The sequence below is a fragment of the Salvelinus namaycush genome, unplaced genomic scaffold (assembly GCF_016432855.1).
Source record: "Salvelinus namaycush isolate Seneca unplaced genomic scaffold, SaNama_1.0 Scaffold73, whole genome shotgun sequence".
Taxonomy (NCBI): domain Eukaryota; kingdom Metazoa; phylum Chordata; class Actinopteri; order Salmoniformes; family Salmonidae; genus Salvelinus; species Salvelinus namaycush.
The window spans coordinates 353,031-378,037 of NW_024061453.1; the positions used below are offsets into that span (position 1 = coordinate 353,031).

The window sequence follows — 25,007 nt, forward strand, 5'->3', positions numbered from 1 at the left end:
AACCATCGGGGTCTTGGTCACCTCCCTGACCAAGGCCCTTTTCCCCTGATTGCTCAGTTTGGCCGGGCGGCCAGCTCTAAGAAGAGTCTTGGTGATTTCAAACTTCTTCCATTTAAGAATGATGTGTTCTTGGGGACATTCAATGCTGCATAAATGTTTTGGTAAAAATGTCTAAAAACCTGTTTTCACTTTGTCATTATGGGGTATTGTGTGTATATTGCTCATTTAAAAAATGTATTTAATCAAATCAAATCAAATTTATTTATATAGCCCTTCGTACATCAGCTGATATCTCGAAGTGCTGTACAGAAACCCAGCCTAAAACCCCAAACAGCAAGCAATGCAGGTGTAGAAGCACGGTGGCTAGGAAAAACTACCTAGAAAGGCCAAAACCTAGGAAGAAACCTAGAGAGGAACCAGGCTATGAGGGGTGGGCCAGTCCTCTTCTGGCTGTGCCGGGTGGAGATTATAACGGAACATGGCCAAGATGTTCAAATGTTCATAAATGACCAGCATGGTCAAATAATTTAATACATTTTACAATAAGGCTGTAACTTAACAAATTGAAAAAGTCAAGGGGTCTGAGTATTTTCTGAAGGCACTGTAGGTGTCGGGTTGATTGGTGGTGCGTTATAATTTCTCCCTTTTTATTTTTGTATCACAAATGTACGGTGATTGAACATACACTATCGCACAGTAGGTGGCAGCATGCACAAACAAAATGTGCGAACGCCGCCAAGCTACCAAAGAAGAAGATAACATCTCTAACTGGGGTAAAGGCCACTTCCGCTGCTCTCATCCGTTGGACACCAGCAATTTGACACATTGTTTCCGGATAGTTTTAGCGAAGTTGGGAACCGGACTTGCTCCTGAACTGAATCGTCCGTTCACATTCTCTGCGTTAAAAACATATCTGCAAGAGAAATCAGACGTTTCAGAATGTTGCAAAACACAGGGTAAGTAACGTCAGCTAGCTAGCCTGCTAACGTTAGCCTCTTGGCTACATAACATGACTATAGTTGTCTAGTTTTCTCCTTCAAGCTGTTCGTAGGTGGTTGATTTACTTGTATGTAACCAATTAGCTAAGCTGTAAGAGAAACATATGACGAGCATTGCGAAATACTTTTTGTCCAGAACTTTGCACAAGCCGTGTTAATGTTAGTAGCCATGGTTAGCTTGTAAGCAAGTCATCTGGCTACACAGTCTACACAGCCAGTCACGATAAAGAACGTGAGTTGTCAGTGAACTTTGCTGTTTGTCTTTCACACGCATGTTCTCTTATCCTGTACATATCACCGTTACAACGTGTACCTACTAGTTATGTAACTATATATTTCAAACAGCTAGACTTAGATTGTTTTTGACTGGTTGTAAACATAGCAGCTATCATGTAGGTGAATGCCTAGGTAAATAAAATAAAAATGTCACAAAGACCTGATGGGGGGGAATGAGATTCAGGCTAAAGGTCACTGGAGTGTAACAGCCAACCAATGAGTGACCTCTATCTCACAACACGATCGCAACATCGCGAGACTTCCAGGTACGCGTAGTTTGGGATTTGAGAAGTCTATGAAATAATTGAAAAATTCTTCCTTAGTCGTTCATTTTCTCGCAATCTAAAGGCACAACCTAGATTCGTGGCAATGCCTCAAGTAGTTGAACATGTTATTACTCCAACCTCGTGAAAGTGACACACTGACACGTTTTCATTTGACAACTACTTTTCTGTCATTGTCAAGACCCTCTTTTAAATTTATTTTTTGATATATATATTTAATTTATTTTTTGTTCATGTTTGGCAAACATTCTGTCACTCAAGTCAACTTGAATGAATTCATTGTGTTAAATTCAGGTATATGGTCTACCCTGGTAGACTCTTGGTAGAGTTCCACATATTGCTTTCACTAATTGAGGAGACAAGGATCGGAATTATCTCTTGATTGGATGATGCCACCTCCCTGAAGGTGTTCTGTATGGATTTTTGCTCCATCTTCTAATTCCTTACACTTTTTACCTAATATACAGTGTAGTGGCAGCAACAGTCCTCCTGAATCTAGCCTATCCTGCAGAACAACCTATTCCTTTGTTGTGTGTGAATTACAGAAAGCTAGCGGGGAAAACCCTGTTCATTACAGGGGCAAGTCGTGGGATTGGGAAAGCCATCGCACTCAAAGCTGCTAAGGATGGTGCCAATGTTGTCATAGCTGCTAAAACAGCACAGGCCCACCCCAAACTACCTGGAACCATCTACACCGCTGCAGAAGAAAGTGAGTACAGCTTGACTTTACCTTAGCTTTTTTTTTCTGGCTTTAGGCTTAAACCATCAAATTATCACACTTTTGACTGTCCTTGACATGTAACTCTCTGTCTTTTCATCATTTAGTCCCCCCCCCCCAGTTTACTAGACATTCTTGAGCTTCATGACTTCTGAATTATTTGATAATAAGTACATTGGTACGTGTTGCTTATCCCTGTGCGTGTTGCTAGTCGAGGCATTGGGAGGCAAAGCGTTGCCTTGTATCGTAGACGTCAGAGATGAGAAGCAGATTGGAGAGGCAGTGGAACAGGCCGTGCAGAGGTTTGGAGGTGAGCAGCATCACATTACACCCCGAATGAAGGGAAAAAGCACAGAATAACCAAGATAATTAGACCGTGTTTTAATATCGGTTAACACAGAACTAAAGTATTGCTCTCGAGTAGCGCAGCGGTCTAAGGCACTGCATCACAGTGCTAGAGGGCGTCACTACAGAGCCTGGTTCGATCCTGGGCTGTATCACAACCGGCCGTGATCGGGAGTCCCATAGGGCAGCGCACTATTGACCCAGCGTCGTCCTGGTTACGGTTTGGCCGGCGTAGGCCTGTCATTGTAAAATAAGAATTTGTTCTTATCTGGCTTACCTAGTTAAATATAAGGTTAAATTTATAAAATATTGCGTAATTGGTGGGCTGCTCCATTAAGTTCTGGGTCCATACGGGTTAGAAGGGATTCAGAGATGCTAGAACCAGGAGCTCTCCACCTTCTCTCTTTGCAAATTACGGGCCGAATGCCCCCCTCCCCTTCCAAAATTCAAAAGATGCTAACACCTGCGAAATCATGATTTGTCCAAATAAATAAAAAAAGTGACGAAAAACTCAAACAACGGAACTACTGCTGCTTGCTAGCTACCGCATTCTGTTGTTTCTACTTTACGTTGATCTGTCCACGAAATTAAACTGTGCTTATCTTTTCCATTTTTTTTTGTGTGGATTTAGGCGTATAGCTGGATCTAAACAAACAATGTCATTGGACGTCATTTCGTCTTGAAATTAGTCTACTTTTGCGATGTGAAAACATCTGACAGACTTTCTATTTATAGGTGAAGTGTCCCTTTTTAACATATGTCTGTGTCCAGGTATTGATATCCTGGTGAACAATGCCAGTGCCATTAGTCTGACGGGAACCCTGGAGACACCCATGAAGAAAGTGGACCTTATGTTGGGCGTCAACCTCAGAGGGACCTATCTGACGTGAGTGAATGAATACATACTCAACAGGATGACTTCTGGAGGTCTACAAAAAACATTTTCCTTAGGTCTTGGCTGATTTCTTTTGATTTTCCCATGATTTCAAGTGAAGAGGCACTGAGTTTGAAGGTAGGCCTTGAAATATATCCACAGTTGCACCTCCATTTGACTCAAATTATGTCAATCAGAAGCTTCTAAAGCCATGACATCATTTTCTGGAATTTTCCAAGCTGTTTATAGGCACAGTCAACTTAGTGTATGTAAACTTCTGACCCACTGGAATTGTGATACAGTGAATTATAAGTGAAATAATCTGTCTGTAAACAATTGTTGGAAAAATGACTTGTGTCATGTACAAAGTAGATATCCTAACCGACTTGCCAAAACTATAGGTTGTTAACAAGAAATTTGTGGAGTGGTTGAAAAACGAGTTTTAATGACTCCAACCTGAGTGTATGTAAACTTCCGACTTCAACTGTAGGTCATGCCTACCAGAGAAAAGTTTGGTTTGTAATTTTAGTTTGTCAGTTGGTCACATCTGTCAGTCAAGTCTACACCAATACAAAGGACTCATGGGGGGGGAAGTCAGAAAGGAAAATAAACTTTCCATAAACCCTTCAAAACATTAGAAATGACTTCAAAACAAATGATAATGCACAATAACATCACAATCTCAAAATAATATCTTTACGTTCACCTGTAAATGTCCCGTACCTCGGGCATAAAACTATTGTCCCGCCCGGTAAATGATTGAGTGAAACCAACTGACCTCAGTCATAAATTAATGTGTAAAACCGGTTTCATTCATACGATCAGATTGTAATAAACTCCCATTCCAAACACAATAAACGTTATCAGTAATGTCAGTAGATCTTCACCTACAACTAAACACATAAACCAACATGGTGTAAATCACAATAAAAAAACAAATGAAATACCGTCTGGGAAAAAAGGTTGTCATCAGTGGGGACAGTCAGACAATCCAATCTACCAACAGATCTCCAGAGGAGAAAGGCCACAGCGGAGAACAACGGAGATAAGTAGTCCCAACAATTGAAATTAGTAGATCCATTTTAACTCTTGCAACACAACTATAAAACTTTTAAATACAAAACAAGAGAGTAAAGGAGCTTTGGAACTGAGGGTTGAAACTTCCTCATTCGCACCACTGTCACCCCAAACCTTTGCGCATCTGATGCTGGCTATTTAATAGGGAATTAAAGGGGAAGCACCCCATCGGGAGGAGAAGCACTGAGACGGTTTAGACAAATTCAGGGCCGTCACACACACACACACCCCTTCACCTGGAAAAAGCCGACCAATGGCACGGAAGGTACATATTGGTCTGGGAAACTGAGAAAAGTCTCTTCACTTTCCTCCTCAATGATATTCGTGAGTTTGCGGTGTTCACTCATCAGCTGAGGGGTAACGGGCCTTAAAGTGTGAGACGTCTGGGAATCCGAGAAACTTCTCCATCACTTTCCTCTAAAAAATATATTCATGACCTTACGCCGTTCAATCTCCTCCAATTCCTCGGCTAAGGGGAAACGAGCCTTAAGGCGTGAGACATGGACAACGCGCATATCTTCACCTGTGTCCTCTTTCACCACTCGGTAGTTCAGAGGGCCCATCACTCGGTAGTTCAGAGGGCCCATCACTCGGTAGTTCAGAGGGCCCATCACTCGGTAGTTCAGAGGGCCCATCACTCGGTAGTTCAGAGGGCCCATCACTCGGTAGTTCAGAGGGCCCATCACTCGGTAGTTCAGAGGGCCCATCACTCGGTAGTTCAGAGGGCCCATCAGCTCCACAATCCTATATGGTCCTTGCCATTTAGGAGCGAGCTTGGCTAATAATTATTTTTCAGGTTTTAAGTACGGATTGGAGTGTAGCGACACCTGATCACTGACCTGGAAGTGGTAATGGCGCCGGAGGGGATGGCTGCCATTTTGTGTTCCTAACCGATTCTGCTACTCTGTCTTTTGTTGTTGCATTGTTTACATTTTTTGTTGTACATAATGTTTCTGCCACCGTCTCTTGTGACCGGAAAGAGCTTCTGAACATCAGAACAGTGATTACTCATCTCGGACTGGACAAAACTTTCTTTAAATATATATATATATATATATATATATATATATATATATATATATATATATATATATATATATATATATATATATGTTTTTTTTTAACGAAACGCAGGCAAAAGATTTACGGCTCCTCCCGGACCAGGCCCAAATCCCCACCATTCGCTTGAGGATGAGAAACCGATACGGGGGCCTAGATCCAGGTGCTTGGTGAGAATTTGTATGTTAGTGGATAATCCGCCTTTACCATCTGTCCTACTGGAGAATAAACTGGAAAAGCGCCGTTCAAGACTATCCTACTAACGGGACATTTAAAAAAAAAAACTAATATCTTATGTTTCACAGTCTTGGCAGAACGAGGACATGGATAATCTACAGTTGGCTGGGTTTTCAGTGCATCGGCAAGACAGAACAGCAACCTCTGGTAAGATGAGGGGTGGTGGTTTGTGTCTCCTTGTCAACAACCGCTGGTGCGCGATCTCTACTATTAAGGAATGCTCAAGGTTTTACTTGTCTGAGGTAGAATACCTCATGATAAACTGTAGAGTACGCTATTTACCAAGAGTTTATCTATTTTTCGTAGTTGTCTATTTACCACCACAAACCGATGCAGGGACTACAAAGGGAAGCACAGCCGCAAGCTGCCCAGTGACATGAGCATACCAGCTGAGCTAAATCACTTATATGCTCGCTTCGAGGCAAGCAACACTGAGGCATGCATGAGAGCATCAGCTGTTCCGGACGATTGTGTGATCACGCTCTCCGTAGCCGACGTGAGTAAACCTTTAAACAGGTCAACATTCACAAGGCTGATGGGCCAGACGGATTAACAGGACATGTACTCCGGGCATGCGCTGACCAACTAGCAAGTGTCTTCACTGACATTGTCAACCTCTCCCTGTCCGAGTCTGTAATACCAACATGTTTCAAGCAGACCACCATAGTCCCTGTGCCCAAGAACAGTCAGGTAACCTGCCTAAATGACTACAGACCCGTAGCACTCACGTCCGTAGCCATGAAGTGCTTTGAAAGGCTGGTCATGACTCACATCAACACCATTATCCCAGAAACCCTTAACCCACTCAATTGCATACCGCCCTAACAGATCCACAAATGACGCAATCTCTATTGAAATCCACACTGTCCTTTCGCACCTAGACAAAAGGAACACCTACCTGAGAATGCTATTCATTGACTACAGCTCAGCGTTCAACACCATAGTGCCCTCAAAGCTCATCACTAAGCTAAGGACCCTGGGACTAAACACCTCCCTCTGCAACTGGACTTCCTGACGGGCTGCCCCCAGGTGGTGAGGGTAGGTAGCAACACATCTGCCACGCTGATCCTCAACACTGGAGCCCCTCAGGGGTAGGTGCGCAGTCCCCCTCCTCTACTCCCTGTTCACCCACGACTGCATGGCCAGGCACGACTCCAACACCAAGTTTGCAGACGACACAACAGTGATCAACTGATCACCGACAACGACGAGACAGCTTACAGGGAGGAGGTCAGAGCTGGCCGTGTGGTGCAAGGACAACAACCTCTCCCTCAACGTGATCAAGACAAAGGAGATGATTGCGGAGTACTGGAGAACGAAGAGCGAGCACGCCTCCATTTTCATCGACGGGGCTGCAGTGGAGCAGGTTGAGAGCTTCAAGTTCCTTGGTGTCCACATCAACAACAAACTAGAATGGTCCAAACACACCAAGACAGTAGTGAAGAGGGCACGACAAAACCTATTCCCCCTCAGGAGACTGAAAATATTTTGCATGGATCCTCAAAAGGTTCTACAGCTGCAACATCGAGAGCATCCTGACCGGTTGCATCACTGCCTGGTACGGTAACTGCTCGGCCTCCGACCGCAAGGCGCTACAGAGGGTAGTGCGTCTGGCCCAGTACATCACAAAGTCCCAGCTTCCTGCCATCTAGGACCTCTATACCAGGTGGTGTCAGAGGATGGTCCTAAAAATTGTCAGGTTCCAGCCACCCTGTCATAGACAATTTTATTCCACGGCAATCTACACACAATACCCCATAATGACATCACAATACCCCATAATGACATCACAATACCCCATAATGACAAAGCATGAACAGGTTTTTAGAACTTTTGGCTGATGTGTATATTTAAAAAAGTGAAATTACATTTGCATAAGTATTCAGACCCTTTACTCAGTACTTCGGGAGGGTTTCATTCAACGAAGAAACCTTAATGAAAAATGTATTTCTGAATTGTTTTGCCAGGTCTAAGCTGTCGTTTTGCCAGGTCTAAGCTGTCGTTTTGCCAGGTCTAAGCTGTCGTTTTGCCAGGTCTAAGCTGTCGCTTTGCCAGGTCTAAGCTGTCGTTTTGCCAGGTCTAAGCTGTCGCTTTGCCAGGTCTAAGCTGTCGTTTCCCCCCCCAGGTCTAAGCTGTCGTTTCCCCCCCCAGGTCTAAGCTGTGCATCCCACATCTATTGAAGAGTAAAAACCCTCACATCCTGAACCTCAGCCCACCGCTTAACCTAAACCCCATCTGGTTTAAAAACCACACCGGTAAGGAAGGCTTCATCCACTGTCGGAGTCTCAATTATCAGTCCTTTCTACCCAAAGTGTGCACTTCCCTTCACTCATTTAAAAAGGGAAATGGCTTGTAATAAGAAATATGATGGGAAGCTCCCTCTAGCCCCTGCCTCCACCAATCCAAAGCTTTTAGATTTTGTGGGTAGTCGTGAACAAGTTGAGGAGATTGTTGGGACGCAAACCCTCTCTGTTTGCTATGCACTGAGGAAGATTTGAAAACAAGATCTTTTGACTTGTGTTTTTAACCTGTTCTTCCTTTATTTTTTGTTGTTGATGGTTTCCCTTTTAGCATACACAATGGCCAAGTACGGTATGTCCATGTGTGTTCTGGGCATGGCTGAAGAGTTCAGAGGGTCCATCTCTGTCAATGCCTTATGGCCAAAGACCGGTACGTGTTGAAAGATATATATATATATATAACTTACACGGTTTAACCCGTTTTAATGACCCAGAGTAGACGTGAGAAGACTTGTTTGTCCGTTAGATGTAACTTTGTTGTCATCTGGAATCCTATCAGTGCTTTCTAAATAACTTCCTATGTGCCAATACATAAAGTATTTTGAAGTAATAAAAATAAAACTCTTTAATATATATATTTTTTAAAAGTCTTCCTGAATGTTGTGTTATTTCCTCCAGCAATCCAGACTGCTGCTATGGAGATGTTAGGCGGTGCAGAGGTGGGTAAGCAGTGTCGTAACGTTGACATCATGTCAGACGCAGCCTACGCCATCCTCGGTAAGCCGCCCAGCTACACCGGGAACTTTGTCATCGACGAGGAAATTCTGAAGACCGAGGGAATTAAAGACTTTGACATTTACGCCGTCGCTCCAGGTATGTTCACGGTGATGTGAGGTTTATCACAGGACGCTACGTCACAGGTATAAAACAGCCTGATACAGTAATCCTACCGCTTAGATCTCTAGTGTCAAATTTAATACCCCCCCTAGAGTCTTTAATAACCCCCCCTAGAGTCTTTAATACCCCCCCCTAGAGTCTTTAATAACCCCCCCTAGAGTCTTTAGTAACCCCCCCTAGAGTCTTTAGTAACCCCCCCTAGAGTCTTTAGTAACCCCCCCGAGAGTCTTTAGTAACCCCCCTAGAGTCTTTAGTAACCCCCCTAGAGTCTTTAGTAACCCCCCTAGAGTCTTTAGTAACCCCCCCTAGAGTCTTTAATAACCCCCTAGAGTCTTTAATAACCCCCCCCCGAGAGTCTTTAGTAACCCCCCCGAGAGTCTTTAATAACCCCCCCCCCCCGAGAGTCTTTAATAACCCCCCTAGAGTCTCTTGATGCGCTGGTGTGTCAGTATAAGTAGAAAAATCCCCGTCTAGATCCGTCAGTTTAAAGCTACAGCGGTGTTTGTCAGACCATTAGACGTTGGCTTATAAACTAATATGACCTCCACACTACGACCCCCACACGTGTCACAGGCCTCGTCTGACGGTAACCGGGTACCGGTTTTAAAAAACAAATGGAAGTAATAGAGGTGGTTTTGTGCCCCCCCCCCCCCCCCCCCCCCAAGACAAGGTGTTAAATATGTTTAAAAACAATTAAATACAATTGTTTCCTGAGTTCTTATATCTCCTAGATATAGGACAGACGCTTCCAAACCTTTATTCCGAATCTATTTTTTTTGGACTGTATTTTTTGTTGTCGCTATTTATGAATGTTATTCAATGTGTTTCTATGGGATTTGGTACTAAAGGCCGTTCAATATGATCAAATATGTATTTTTAATATCTAAAGAGGTTCTATAATTCTAAATCAAATGGCTAAATAATCCATAGTATGACCTTCTTAAAATAATTAAACATGTCAGCTTATAACATCTTCGCCTCTAGAGAATGTTTAACATGGTGTCCACAGAGCATAGATGTGGGTATCAATCAAGCAAAATCATTTATATAAAACCTTTTTTTTTAATTTTACATCAGCAGTTGTCACATTTATACCCAGACTAAAACCCCAAGAGAGCAGGCAATGATGCAGAAGCACAGTGACTAGGAAACAAACATGCTTGAAAAGGCAGGAACCTAGGAGGAAACCTAAAGAGGAACCAGGCTCCGAGGGGTGGCCAAGCCGTCTTCTGGCTGTACCGAGTGGTTATGCTAATAGTGTGTCTCTCTGTGTGACCACAGGTAATGCACTGCTCCCAGACTTCTTCCTGGATGAGGCTGAGGCTCTGGTGCAGAACATGGGGGATCAGGTTGTCATCCCAGGGGTCAAGGGTGACTCGCGCAGCGCTGCTACCGGTGGGCCCATAGGGGAAACATTCAATATCATCAAGGGAGTCCTCAACCCTGACATTGTCAAATCCACTGGAGGAGTCTACAAATTCAACCTGTCTGGTAAGAAAGTTATTTTCAGCGTTGTATGAATGTTTGTCACCGTTATTCACTTGCCAGTTTTTATTAGGTACACAACTAGTACCGGGTCAAAGCCCTCTTTGCATCCAGAACAGTCTGTGTCCTACTGGTCGTGTGTCTGGACTGACATGTGACCTACTGGTTGTGTGTCTGGACCTACTGGTCGTGTGTCTGGGCTGACATGTGACCTACTGGTCGTGTGTCTGGACCTACTGGTCGTGTGTCTGGGCTGACATGTGACCTACTGGTCGTGTGTCTGGACTGACGGGTGACCTACTGGTCGTGTGTCTGGACCTACTGGTCGTGTGTCTGGACCTACTGGTCGTGTGTCTGGGCTGACATGTGACCTACTGGTCGTGTGTCTGGACTGACGGGTGACCTACTGGTCGTGTGTCTGGACTGACGGGTGACCTACTGGTCGTGTGTCTGGACTGACGGGTGACCTACTGGTGGTGTGTCTGGACTGACGTGTGTCCTACTGGTGGTGTGTCTGGACTGACGGGTGACCTACTGGTCGTGTGTCTGGACTGACGGGTGACCTACTGGTCGTGTGTCTGGACTGACATGTGACCTACTGGTGGTGTGTACTGACATGTGACCTACTGTTCGTGTGTCTGGACTGACATGTGACCTACTGGTCGTGTGTCTGGACTGACGGGTGACCTACTGGTCGTGTGTCTGGACTGACGGGTGACCTACTGGTCGTGTGTCTGGACTGACGTTGTGACCTACTGGTCGTGTGTCTGGACTGACATGTGACCTACTGGTCGTGTGTCTGGACCTACTGGTCGTGTGTCTGGGCTGACATGTGACCTACTGGTCGTGTGTCTGGGCTGACATGTGACCTACTGGTCGTGTGTCTGGACCTACTGGTCGTGTGTCTGGACTGACGGGTGACCTACTGGTCGTGTGTCTGGACTGACGGGTGACCTACTGGTCGTGTGTCTGGACTGACGGGTGACCTACTGGTCGTGTGTCTGGACTGACATGTGACCTACTGGTCGTGTGTCTGGGCTGACATGTGACCTACTGGTCGTGTGTCTGGACTGACGGGTGACCTACTGGTCGTGTGTCTGGACCTACTGGTCGTGTGTCTGGGCTGACATGTGACCTACTGGTCGTGTGTCTGGACTGACATGTGACCTACTGGTCGTGTGTCTGGACTGACGGGTGACCTACTGGTCGTGTGTCTGGACTGACGTTGTGTCCTACTGGTCGTGTGTCTGGACCTACTGGTCGTGTGTCTGGGCTGACATGTGACCTACTGGTCGTGTGTCTGGACCTACTGGTCGTGTGTCTGGGCTGACATGTGACCTACTGGTCGTGTGTCTGGACTGACATGTGACCTACTGGTCGTGTGTCTGGACTGACGGGTGACCTACTGGTCGTGTGTCTGGACTGATGTTGTGTCCTACTGGTCGTGTGTCTGGACTGATGTTGTGTCCTACTGGTCGTGTGTCTGGACTGACGGGTGACCTACTGGTCGTGTGTCTGGACTGACGTTGTGACCTACTGGTTGTGTGTCTGGGCTGACATGTGACCTACTGGTTGTGTGTCTGGGCTGACATGTGACCTACTGGTCGTGTGTCTGGGCTGACATGTGACCTACTGGTCGTGTGTCTGGACTGACATGTGACCTACTGGTCGTGTGTCTGGACTGACATGTGACCTACTGGTCGTGTGTCTGGACTGACATGTGACCTACTGGTGGTGTGTCTGGGCTGACATGTGACCTACTGGTGGTGTGTCTGGACTGACATGTGACCTACTGGTGGTGTGTCTGGACTGACATGTGACCTACTGGTGGTGTGTCTGGACTGACATGTGACCTACTGGTGGTGTGTCTGGACTGACATGTGACCTACTGGTGGTGTGTCTGGGCTGACATGTGACCTACTGGTTGTGTGTCTGGACTGACATGTGACCTACTGGTGGTGTGTCTGGACTGACATGTGACCTACTGGTGGTGTGTAAATAGCCTCCACATTGACTCTGTACCAGTTCCCCCTGTATATAGCCTCCACATTGACTCTGTACCGTAACACCCTGTATATAGCCTCCACATTGACTCTGTACTGGTACCCCCTGTATATAGACTCCACATTGACTCTGTACCGTAACACCCTGTATATAGCCTCCACATTGACTCTGTACCGGTACACCCTGTATATAGTCTCCACATTGACTCTGTACCGGTACCCCCTGTATATAGCCTCCACATTGACTCTGTACCGGTACCCCCTGTATATAGCCTCCACATTGACTCTGTACCGGTACCCCCTGTATATAGCCTCCACATTGACTCTGTACCGGTACACCTTGTATATAGTCTCCACATTGACTCTGTACCGGTACCCCCTGTATATAGCCTCCACATTGACTCTGTACCGGTACCCCCTGTATATAGCCTCCACATTGACTCTGTACCGGTACCCCCTGTATATAGCCTCCACACTGACTCAGTACCGGTACCCCCTGTATATAGCCTCCACATTGACTCTGTACCGGTACCCCCTGTATATAGCCTCCACATTGACTCTGTACCGGTACCCCCTGTATATAGTCTCCACATTGACTCTGTACCGGTACCCCCTGTATATAGTCTCCACATTGACTCTGTATCGGTACCCCCTGTATATAGCCTCCACATTGACTCTGTACCGGTACACCCTGTATATAGCCTCCACATTGACTCTGTACCGGTACCTCCTGTATATAGCCTCCACATTGACTCTGTACCGGTACCCCCTGTATATAGTCTCCACATTGACTCTGTACCGTAACACCCTGTATATAGCCTACACATTGACTCTGTACCGGTACCCCCTGTATATAGCCTCCACATTGACTCTGTACCGGTACCCCCTGTATATAGCCTCCACATTGACTCTGTACCGTAACACCCTGTATATAGCCTCCACATTGACTCTGTACCGTAACACCCTGTATATAGTCTCCACATTGACTCTGTACCGTAACACCCTGTATATAGCCTCCACATTGACTCTGTACCGGTACCACCTGTATATAGTCTCCACATTGACTCTGTACCGGTACCACCTGTATATAGCCTCCACATTGACTCTGTACCGGTACCCCCTGTATATAGTCTCCAAATTGACTCTGTACCACCCTGTATATAGCCTCCACATTGACTCTGTACCGGTACCACCCTGTATATAGCCTCCACATTGACTCTGTACCGTAACACCCTGTATATAGCCTCCACATTGACTCTGTACCGGTACCCCCTGTATATAGTCTCCACATTGACTCTGTACCGGTACCCCCTGTATATAGCCTCCACATTGACTCTGTACCTGTACCCCTTGTATATAGCCTCCACATTGACTCTGTACCAGTACCCCCTGTATATAGACTCCACATTGACTCTGTACCGGTACCCCCTGTATATAGCCTCCACATTGACTCTGTACCGGTACCCCCTGTATATAGCCTCCACATTGACTCTGTACCGGTACCCCCTGTATATAGCCTCCACATTGACTCTGTACCAGTACCCCTGTATATAGCCTCCACATTGACTCTGTACCGGTACCCCCTGTATATAGCCTCCACATTGACTCTGTACCAGTACCCCTGTATATAGTCTCCACATTGACTCTGTACCGGTACCCCCTGTATATAGCCTCCACATTGACTCTGTACCGGTACCCCCTGTATATAGTCTCCACGTGGACTCTGTACCGGTACCCCCTGTATATAGTCTCCACGTGGACTCTGTACCGGTACCTCCTGTATATAGCCTACACATTGACTCTGTACCGTAACACCCTGTATATAGTCTCCACATTGACTCTGTACCGTAACACCCTGTATATAGCCTCCACATTGACTCTGTACCGGTACCCCCTGTATATAGTCTCCACGTTGACTCTGTACCGGTACCCCCTGTATATAGTCTCCACGTTGACTCTGTACCGGTACCCCCTGTATATAGTCTCCACGTTGACTCTGTACCGGTACCCCCTGTATATAGCCTCCACATTGACTCTGTACCGGTATCCCCCTGTATATAGCCTCCACATTGACTCTGTACCGGTACCCCTGTATATAGCCTCCATATTGACTCTGTACCGGTACCCCCTGTATATAGTCTCCACGTGGACTCTGTACCGGTACCTCCTGTATATAGCCTACACATTGACTCTGTACCGTAACACCCTGTATATAGTCTCCACATTGACTCTGTACCGTAACACCCTGTATATAGCCTCCACATTGACTCTGTACCGGTACCCCCTGTATATAGCCTCCACATTGACTCTGTACCGGTACACCCTGTATATAGCCTCCACATTGACTCTGTACCGGTACCCCCTGTATATAGCCTCCACATTGACTCTGTACCGGTACCCCCTGTATATAGTCTCCACATTGACTCTGTACCGTAACACTCTGTATATAGCCTCCACATTGACTCTGTACCAGTACCCCTGTATATAGCCTCCACATTGACTCTGTACCGGTACCCCCTGTATATAGCCTCCACATTGACTCTGTACCGTAACACCCTGTATATAGCCTCCACATTGACTCTGTACCGGTACCCCCTGTATATAGCCTCCACATTGACTCTGTACCGTAACACCCTGTATATAGCCTCCACATTGACTCTGTACCGGTACCCCCTGTATATAGCCTCCACATGGACTCTGTACCGGTACCCCCTGTATATAGCCTCCACATTGACTCTGTACCGTAACACCCTGTATATAGCCTCCACATTGACTCTGTACCGGTACCCCCTGTATATAGCCTCCACATTGACTCTGTACCGGTACCCCCTGTATATAGCCTCCACATTGACTCTGTACCGGTATCCCCCTGTATATAGCCTCCACATTGACTCTGTACCAGTTCCCCCTGTGTATAGCCTCCACATTGACTCAGTACCGGTACCCCCTGTATATAGCCTCCACATTGACTCTGTACCGTAATACCCTGTATATAGCCTCCACATTGACTCTGTACCGGTACCCCCTGTATATAGCCTCCACATTGACTCTGTACCGGTACCCCCTGTGTATAGCCTCCACATTGACTCTGTACCGGTATCCCCCTGTATATAGCCTCCACATTGACTCTGTACCAGTTCCCCCTGTGTATAGCCTCCACATTGACTCTGTACCGTAACACCCTGTATATAGCCTCCACATTGACTCTGTACCGGTACCCCCTGTATATAGCCTCCACATTGACTCTGTACCGGTACCCCCTGTATATAGCCTCCACATTGACTCTGTACCGGTATCCCCCTGTATATAGCCTCCACATTGACTCTGTACCAGTTCCCCCTGTGTATAGCCTCCACATTGACTCAGTACCGGTACCCCCTGTATATAGCCTCCACATTGACTCTGTACCGTAATACCCTGTATATAGCCTCCACATTGACTCTGTACCGGTACCCCCTGTATATAGCCTCCACATTGACTCTGTACCGGTACCCCCTGTGTATAGCCTCCACATTGACTCTGTACCGGTATCCCCCTGTATATAGCCTCCACATTGACTCTGTACCAGTTCCCCCTGTGTATAGCCTCCACATTGACTCAGTACCGGTACCCCCTGTATATAGCCTCCACATTGACTCTGTACCGTAATACCCTGTATATAGCCTCCACATTGACTCTGTACCGGTACCCCCTGTATATAGCCTCCACATTGACTCTGTACCAGTTCCCCCTGTGTATAGCCTCCACATTGACTCTGTACCAGTTCCCCCTGTGTATAGCCTCCACATTGACTCTGTACCGGTACCCCCTGTATATAGCCTCCACATTGACTCTGTACCAGTTCCCCCTGTGTATAGCCTCCACATTGACGCTGTACCAGTACCCCCTGTATATAGCCTCCTCATTGACTCTGTATTGTAACACCCTGTATATAGTCTCCACATTGACTCTGTACCGGTACCCCCTGTATATAGTCTCCACATTGACTCTGTACCGGTACCCCCTGTATATAACCTCCACATTGACTCTGTACCGGTACCCCCTGTATATAGCCTCCACATTGACTCTGTACCGGTACCCCCTGTATATAGTCTCCACATTGACTCTGTACCGGTACCCCCTGTATATAGTCTCCACATTGACTCTGTACCGGTACCCCCTGTATATAGTCTCGCTATTGTTATTTTACTGCTGCTCTTTAATTAATTGTTACTTTTATTTCTTATTCTTATCAGTATTTCTTTTATTTTTTTTAACTGCGTTGTTGGGTAGGGGCTCGTAAGTCAGCGTTTCACTGTCGAGGTCTACACCTGTTGTATAATCAGCGCATGTGACTAATAAAATTTGATTTGAGTAAAAACTGTTATGGATAAAACGACCACATGAACTAGTTGAAACATTCAACAGCAGAATTGTTTATTTTTTTACATATTTGAATCCAAAGATGGAAGTGGGCTTCAGGGTTACACTTACCCTACTCCCGTGTTTCATCACTTACCCTACTCCCGTGTTTCATCACTTACCCTACTCCCGTGTTTCATCACTTACCCTACTCCCGTGTTTCATCACTTCCTCTACTCCCTTGTTTCATCACTTACCCTACTCCCTTTCATCACTAACCCTACTCCCTTGTTTCATTAGTTCCCTACTCCCTTGTTTCATCACTAACCCTACTCCCTTGTTTCATCACTTACTCTACTCCCTTGTTTCATTAGTTCCCTACTCCCTTGTTTCATCACTTACCCTACTCCCGTGTTTCATCACTTACCCTACTCCCGTGTTTCATCACTTACCCTACTCCCTTGTTTCATCACTTACCCTACTCCCTTGTTTCATCACTTACCCTACTCCCTTGTTTCATTACTTACCCTACTCCCGTGTTTCATCACTTACCATACTCCCGTGTTTCATCACTTTTTCTACTCCCGTGTTTCGTCACTTAACCTACTCCCTTGTTTCGTCACTTAACCTACTCCCTTGTTTCGTCACTTAACCTACTCCCTTGTTTCGTCACTTACCCTACTCCCTTGTTTCGTCACTTACCCTACTCCCTTGTTTCGTCACTTACCCTACTCCCTTGTTTCGTCACTTACCCTACTCCCTTGTTTCGTCACTTACCCTACTCCCTTGTTTCGTCACTTACCCTACTCCCTTGTTTCGTCACTTACCCTACTCCCTTGTTTCGTCACTTACCCTACTCCCGTGTTTCGTCACTTACCCTACTCCCGTGTTTCGTCACTTACCCTACTCCCGTGTTTCGTCACTTACCCTACTCCCGTGTTTCGTCACTTACCCTACTCCCTTGTTTCGTCACTTACCCTACTCCCTTGTTTCGTCACTTACCCTACTCCCTTGTTTCGTCACTTACCCTACTCCCGTGTTTCGTCACTTACCCTACTCCCGTGTTTCGTCACTTACCCTACTCCCGTGTTTCGTCACTTACCCTACTCCCGTGTTTCGTCACTTACCCTACTCCCGTGTTTCGTCACTTACCCTACTCCCGTGTTTCGTCACTTACCCTACTCCCGTGTTTCGTCACTTACCCTACTCCCGTGTTTCGTCACTTACCCTACTCCCGTGTTTCGTCACTTACCCTACTCCCGTGTTTCGTCACTTACCCTACTCCCGTGTTTCGTCACTTACCCTACTCCCGTGTTTCGTCACTTACCCTACTCCCGTGTTTCGTCACTTACCCTACTCCCGTGTTTCGTCTCGTCACTTACCCTACTCCCGTGTTTCGTCACTTACCCTACTCCCGTGTTTCGTCACTTACCCTACTCCCGTGTTTCGTCACTTACCCTACTCCCGTGTTTCGTCACTTACCCTACTCCCGTGTTTCGTCACTTACCCTACTCCCGTGTTTCGTCACTTACCCTACTCCCGTGTTTCGTCACTTACCCTACTCCCGTGTTTCGTCACTTACCCTACTCCCGTGTTTCGTCACTTACCCTACTCCCGTGTTTCGTCACTTACCCTACTCCCGTGTTTCGTCACTTACCCTACTCCCGTGTTTCGTCACTTACCCTACTCCCGTGTTTCGTCACTTACCCTACTCCCGTGTTTCGTCACTTACCCTACTCCCGTGTTTCGTCACTTACCCTACTCCCGTGTTTCGTCACTTACCCTACTCCCGTGTTTCGTCACTTACCCTACTCCCGTGTTTCGTCACTTACCCTACTCCCGTGTTTCGTCACTTACCCTACTCCCGTGTTTCGTCACTTACCCTACTCCCGTGTTTCGTCACTTACCCTACTCCCGTGTTTCGTCACTTACCCTACTCCCGTGTTTCGTCACTTACCCTACTCCCGTGTTTCGTCACTTACCCTACTCCCGTGTTTCGTCACTTACCCTACTCCCGTGTTTCGTCACTCACCCTACTCCCGTGTTTCGTCACTCACCCTACTCCCGTGTTTCGTCACTCACCCTACTCCCGTGTTTCGTCACTCACCCTACTCCCGTGTTTCGTCACTCACCCTACTCCCGTGTTTCGTCACTCACCCTACTCCCGTGTTTCGTCACTCACCCTACTCCCGTGTTTCGTCACTCACCCTACTCCCGTGTTTCGTCACTCACCCTACTCCCGTGTTTCGTCACTCACCCTACTCCCGTGTTTCGTCACTCACCCTACTCCCGTGTTTCGTCACTCACCCTACTCCCGTGTTTCGTCACTCACCCTACTCCCGTGTTTCGTCACTCACCCTACTCCCGTGTTTCGTCACTCACCCTACTCCCGTGTTTCGTCACTCACCCTACTCCCGTGTTTCGTCACTCACCCTACTCCCGTGTTTCGTCACTCACCCTACTCCCGTGTTTCGTCACTCACCCTACTCCCGTGTTTCGTCACTCACCCTACTCCCGTGTTTCGTCACTCACCCTACTCCCGTGTTTCGTCACTCACCCTACTCCCGTGTTTCGTCACTCACCCTACTCCCGTGTTTCGTCACTCCCCCTACTCCCGTGTTTCGTCACTCCCCCTACTCCCGTGTTTCGTCACTCCCCCTACTCCCGTGTTTCGTCACTCCCCCTACTCCCGTGTTTCGTCACTCACCCTACTCCCGTGTTTCGTCACTCACCCTACTCCCGTGTTTCATCTCTACTCCCTTGCTTCATTACACTTGGTGGACAACGCAGGAAACTCCGGAAGTCATTATTTTGTGATGTTTGTCCATTAGACTCCATGTTTGTTGGTGTGAAGGGGAGGCTCTATAGTAGTGTGTCTGTGTTCCAGGTGAGCATGCAGGCGTGTGGTTCATTGACATGAAGAACGGCGGGGGCAGTGCAGGTAGCGGAGAGCCCCCAGTGAAAGCTGACGTGGTCATGACCATGGACAGCGCTGACTTCACCAAGATGTTTGCAGGTCAGTGTGACTGACTGGGTAGCTGGGTCGTGTTCATTAGGCACGAAACGGATGAAAACAGAACTGAAACAGGGAGGGAATACCTGCCGGTACCTGGGTCGTATTCACCATAGCGAACCATTTGGTTCCTAGTGAATATGACTCTGGACTCCGGTCCAATAAGAAACTTTTCTGTTGGCCTGATGAACACGACCATGTTTGCTTTTTTCCATTAGTTATGTCTGATGTCTTTGCCACTATAGTTCTCATTAGTGATACACATTGTGCTGCTTTCTACATGTTCTGGTTCTGTCACACTCTTTCTCTCTTTTTCTTTCTCTCTTTTTCTTTCTCTCTCTCTCTCTTTCTCTCTCTACTCTCTCTCTACTCTCTCTACTCTTTCTCTCTCTACTCTCTCTTTCTCTCTCTCTCTCATAACATGTTGTGGTTCTCTCTCTCTCTCAGAACATGTTGTGGTTCTCTCTCTCTCTTTCTCTCTCTCTCTTTCTCTCTCTCTTTCTCTCTCTCTTTCTCTTTTTCTCTCTTTCTTTCTCTTTCTTTCTCTCTTTCTCTCTCATAACATGTTGTGGTTCTCTCTCTCCAGGCAAACTGAAGCCCACCATGGCCTTTATGTCAGGGAAGCTGATGATTAAAGGAGACATGAGCCTGGCTATCAAGATGGAGAAGATGATGTCCATGATGAAGTCTAAACTCTAACTACGAGGAGATGCCTATTCACTACATCTGGTGCCTTCAAGACAACTGGGGAACTTTATTAAAAAAAATATAATCTGACTGTTAAAAAATCGTGATGGTGAGATCTTCAGGTCGGAGAATTCAGGGATCTCTTGGATGATGCCCCGATTTCTGAATTCGGACGTTGTAGATTTCCAAGTTCCGTGTTGTCTAAAATGGCACCCTATAGAGGGTATCCGGGACCTACCCAGAATGTCTAACGAACGTGCCGTTCTTCCGTCTCTGAATGTGTCATGATGAACTGTCCGTCCTCCCCTTCTCTAACGTGCAGTTGTCTAATAAACCAGTTGCTCTAATTGTACTGCTGTTTCTGTTTTGTAGTCGTGGTGAACTGTCCGTCCTCCCCTTCTCTAACGTGCAGTTGTCTAATAAACCAGTTGCTCTACTTGTACTGCTGTTTCTGTTTTGTAGTCGTGGCCCACATTGTTCAGTAAATTCTCGGGACACTCAGGTGTGTCTCTCTCTGGATAACCGCGTCTGCTAAATAACTAGAATGTACAAACTAGAAGATACAGTAGAAATTAATGTTATGTCACGTATGAGTGTTACAAGTATAATATAATAGTGTTTTGGGTTGAGCAGATGAATCAATAGTATATAAAGGTTCAATTAAATAAAGTAATTAAATAGAACGGCAGCTGTGTGTGTGTGTTTAAGGGTTGGATATGTGGAGAGTTCATGCACTCTTAAGGTGCATATCTTACTCTGATTTATATTTATTATGAAAAATAAGATATTTCATTGCTCAAGATGCCAGCGAGACTTAGCAATAATAAGGCCTGATTTCCCTTCAAAATAAAAGTTCTGCAATGACGATGGTAAAAGTTACAAAAAGGAAAAGAGAAAAAAAGGTTGAAATTTGTTTAATGAGGAAATGTTAGCGGACTTAGAATTTTGTTTAACAATATCAAAAAGGTGCTCTTCCATTCCGTCCCCTGGAGGGATGGATCACTTGAGTGGGTTGAGTCACTGACGTGATCTTCCTGTCCGGGTTGCCCCCCCCCCCCCCCCCCCTTTGGGTTGTACTGTGGCGGAGATCTTTAAATGCACTGCCAAATTTCAAGGACATGAATACCGGGGGTTATACCAGTAAGCCAATAATTCAGACATTTGAATAGAGCCCTAGTCATTTTGATTTGGGATATACGGTGCATTTGGAAAGTATTCAGACCCCTTTTTCTTTCTCACATTTTTGTTACGTTACAGCCTTATTCTAAAATGGATTCAATTATTTCCCCCCAGTCATCAATATACACACAATACCCAATAATGACAAAGCAAATACATGTTTTTAGAATTTTTTTGCTTATGATTTTTTTTTTTTACTCACATTTATATAAGTATTCAGACCCTTTACTCTAGTACTTTGTTGAAGCACCTTTGACAGCGACTACAGCCTCAAGTCTTCTTGGGTTTGACGCTACAAGCTTGGCACACCTATATTTGTGGAGTTACTCCCATTCTTCTCTGCAGATCCTCTCAAGCTCTGTCAGGTTGGATGGGGAGCGTCGCTGCACAGCTATTTTCAGGTCTCTCCATAGATGTTCGATCGGGTTCAAGTCCGGGCTCTGGCTGGGCTACTCAAGGACATTCATAGACTTATCCCGAAGTCACTCCTGCGTTGGCTTGGTCATTGTCTTGTTAGACTGGGGCGAAGGTTCACCTTCCGAGGTCCTGAGTGCTCTGGAGCAGGTTTTCATCAATGATCTCTCTGTACTTTGCTCCATTCATCTTTCCCTCTATCCTGTCTAGTCTCCCAGCCACTGAAAAACATCCCCACAGCAAAATGCTGCCACCACCATGCTTCACCGTAGGGATGGTGCCAGGTTTCCTCCAGACATGACGCTTGGCATTCAGGCCAAAGAGTTCAATCTTGGTTCCATCAAACCAGAGAATCTTGTTTCTCATGGTCTAAGAGTCTTTAGGTGCCTTTTGGCAAACTTCAAGTGGGCTGTCATGTGCCTTTTACTGAGGAGTGGCTTCCGTCTGGCCACTCTACCATAAACGCCTGATTGGTGGAGTGCTGCAGAGATGGTTGTCCTTCTGGAAGGTTCTCCCATCTCCACAGAGGAACTCTGGAGCTCTGTCAGAGTGACCATCGGGTTCTTGGTCACCTCCCTGACCAAGGCCCTTCTCCCCTGATTGCTCAGTTTGGCCGGGTGGCCAGCTCTAGGAAGAGTCTTGGTGGTTCCAAACTTCTTCCATTTAAGAATGATGGAGGCCACTGTGTTCTTGGGGACCTTCAATGCTGCCAACATTTTTTGGTACCCTTCCCCAGATCTGTGCCTTCGACCTCATGGCTTGGTTTTTGTTCTGACGTGCACTGTCAACTGTGGGACCTAATATAGACAGGTGTTTGCCTTTCCAAATCATGTCCAATCAATTGCATTTACCACCGGTGGACTCCAATCAAGTTGTAGAAACATCTCAAGAATGATCAATGGAAACAGGATGCAGCTGAGCTCAATTTCGAGTCTTATAGCAAAGGGTCTGAATTTCAGATTTTTATTTGTAACATTTGCAAACATTTCTAAAAACTGGTTTTCGCTTTGTCATTATGGGGTATTGTTTGGAGATGGGATGAGAATTCTTATTTTTTTTTAATCCATTTTAGATTAAGGCTGTAATGTAGCAAAATGTGGAAAAAGTCAAAGGGGTCTGAATAGTTTACAAATGCACCGAATGCTAACCTGATTTATTTGTGGGTACATTTGATAACATTACTGGTGGAGGGTTCGTATCAACTAAAGACAGATACTTTTTCTACAAAATAAAAAAAAAAGTTAATTTTGAATTCTACCTATTGAATTAATCAATCAAGAAAAATGTGACATTTTTGAGTTGAAAAAGGTTATTTTTTAAGTTACACAAACTTCCCAGCTGTGAACAGCCCTGATATCCTTTTTAAACTGCAAATATAAGTCTACAATTTTAATAAACATAACAGAAACCCATGCATTGTGCTTTTTTTTTTTTTCATCCTTCCTTTTTGTACTTTTTGTAAATTGTTTCCTGGATGATGGCCTATCACAGTAAGGAACGGTTAAACACATAAATTAATACTTTTGTCATCTCTCCCCAAATGTCTTAGTTAAAGTAGTCTAAAAGAGTTTCTGAATTATATCCATTCTCCAGAAATTATTCTGTTGGAATCATTTATTTTTTTTAACGTTTCATATTATTATGGCAGAACCAGTGTTATCATGTTATTATTATGACAGAACCAGTGTTATCATATTATTATTATGACAGAACCAGTGTTATCATGTTATTATGACAGAACCAGTGTTATCATATTATGACAGAACCAGTGTTATCATATTATTATTATGACAGAACCAGTGTTATCATATTATTATTATGACAGAACCAGTGTTATCATGTTATTATTATGACAGAACCAGTGTTATCATATTATTATGACAGAACCAGTGTTATCATATTACTATTATGGCAGAACCAGTGTTATCATATTATGACAGAACCAGTGTTATCATATTATTATTATGACAGAACCAGTGTTATCATATTATTATTATGACAGAACCAGTGTTATCATGTTATTATTATGACAGAACCAGTGTTATCATATTATTATGACAGAACCAGTGTTATCATATTACTATTATGGCAGAACCAGTGTTATCATATTATTATTATGACAGAACCAGTGTTATCATATTATTATTATGACAGAACCAGTGTTATCATGTTATTATGACAGAACCAGTGTTATCATATTATGACAGAACCAGTGTTATCATATTATTATGGCAGAACCAGTGTTATTATGTTATTATTATGGCAGATCCAGTGTTATCATATTATTATTATGGCAGAACCAGTGTTATGTTATTATTATGGCAGAACCAGTGTTATCATATTATTATTATGACAGAACCAGTGTTATCATATTATTATTATGACAGAACCAGTGTTATCATGTTATTATGACAGAACCAGTGTTATCATATTATGACAGAACCAGTGTTATCATATTATTATGGCAGAACCAGTGTTATCATGTTATTATTATGGCAGATCCAGTGTTATCATATTATTATTATGGCAGAACCAGTGTTATGTTATTATTATGGCAGAACCAGTGTTATCATATTATTATTATGGCAGAACCAGTGTTATGTTATTATTATGACAGAACCAGTGTTATCATATTATTATGACAGAACCAGTGTTATCATATTATTATTATGGCAGAACCAGTGTTATCATGTTATTTTTATGACAGAACCAGTGTTATCATATTATTATGACAGAACCAGTGTTATCATGTTATTATTTCTCTGTATGGATGTAAAAAAAAAAAAAAGAGTGGCAGCCTATGGGTACATGTGGTAAACTGTGTAAATTTACATGAATATTGTACCTGTAACCCGACAACAACATTACAAAGCAAATAAA

The 25,007-nt window shown here is 45.1% G+C and overlaps 1 protein-coding gene across 1 annotated transcript; it reads left to right on the top strand.

The window, feature by feature from the left end:
• The first annotated feature begins 778 nt into the window (after nt 1-778).
• On the top strand, nt 779-20,976 carry hsdl2 (hydroxysteroid dehydrogenase like 2). Its single transcript, XM_038987429.1, has 10 exons — nt 779-956; nt 2,104-2,267; nt 2,488-2,586; nt 3,393-3,507; nt 8,020-8,123; nt 8,440-8,538; nt 8,787-8,981; nt 10,287-10,496; nt 19,722-19,850; nt 20,434-20,976. Exons 1-10 carry the CDS (start codon nt 940-942, stop codon nt 20,544-20,546), a joined length of 1,245 nt encoding a protein of 414 aa, XP_038843357.1. The 5' UTR covers nt 779-939; the 3' UTR covers nt 20,547-20,976.
• Nucleotides 20,977-25,007: the final 4,031 nt, after the last annotated feature.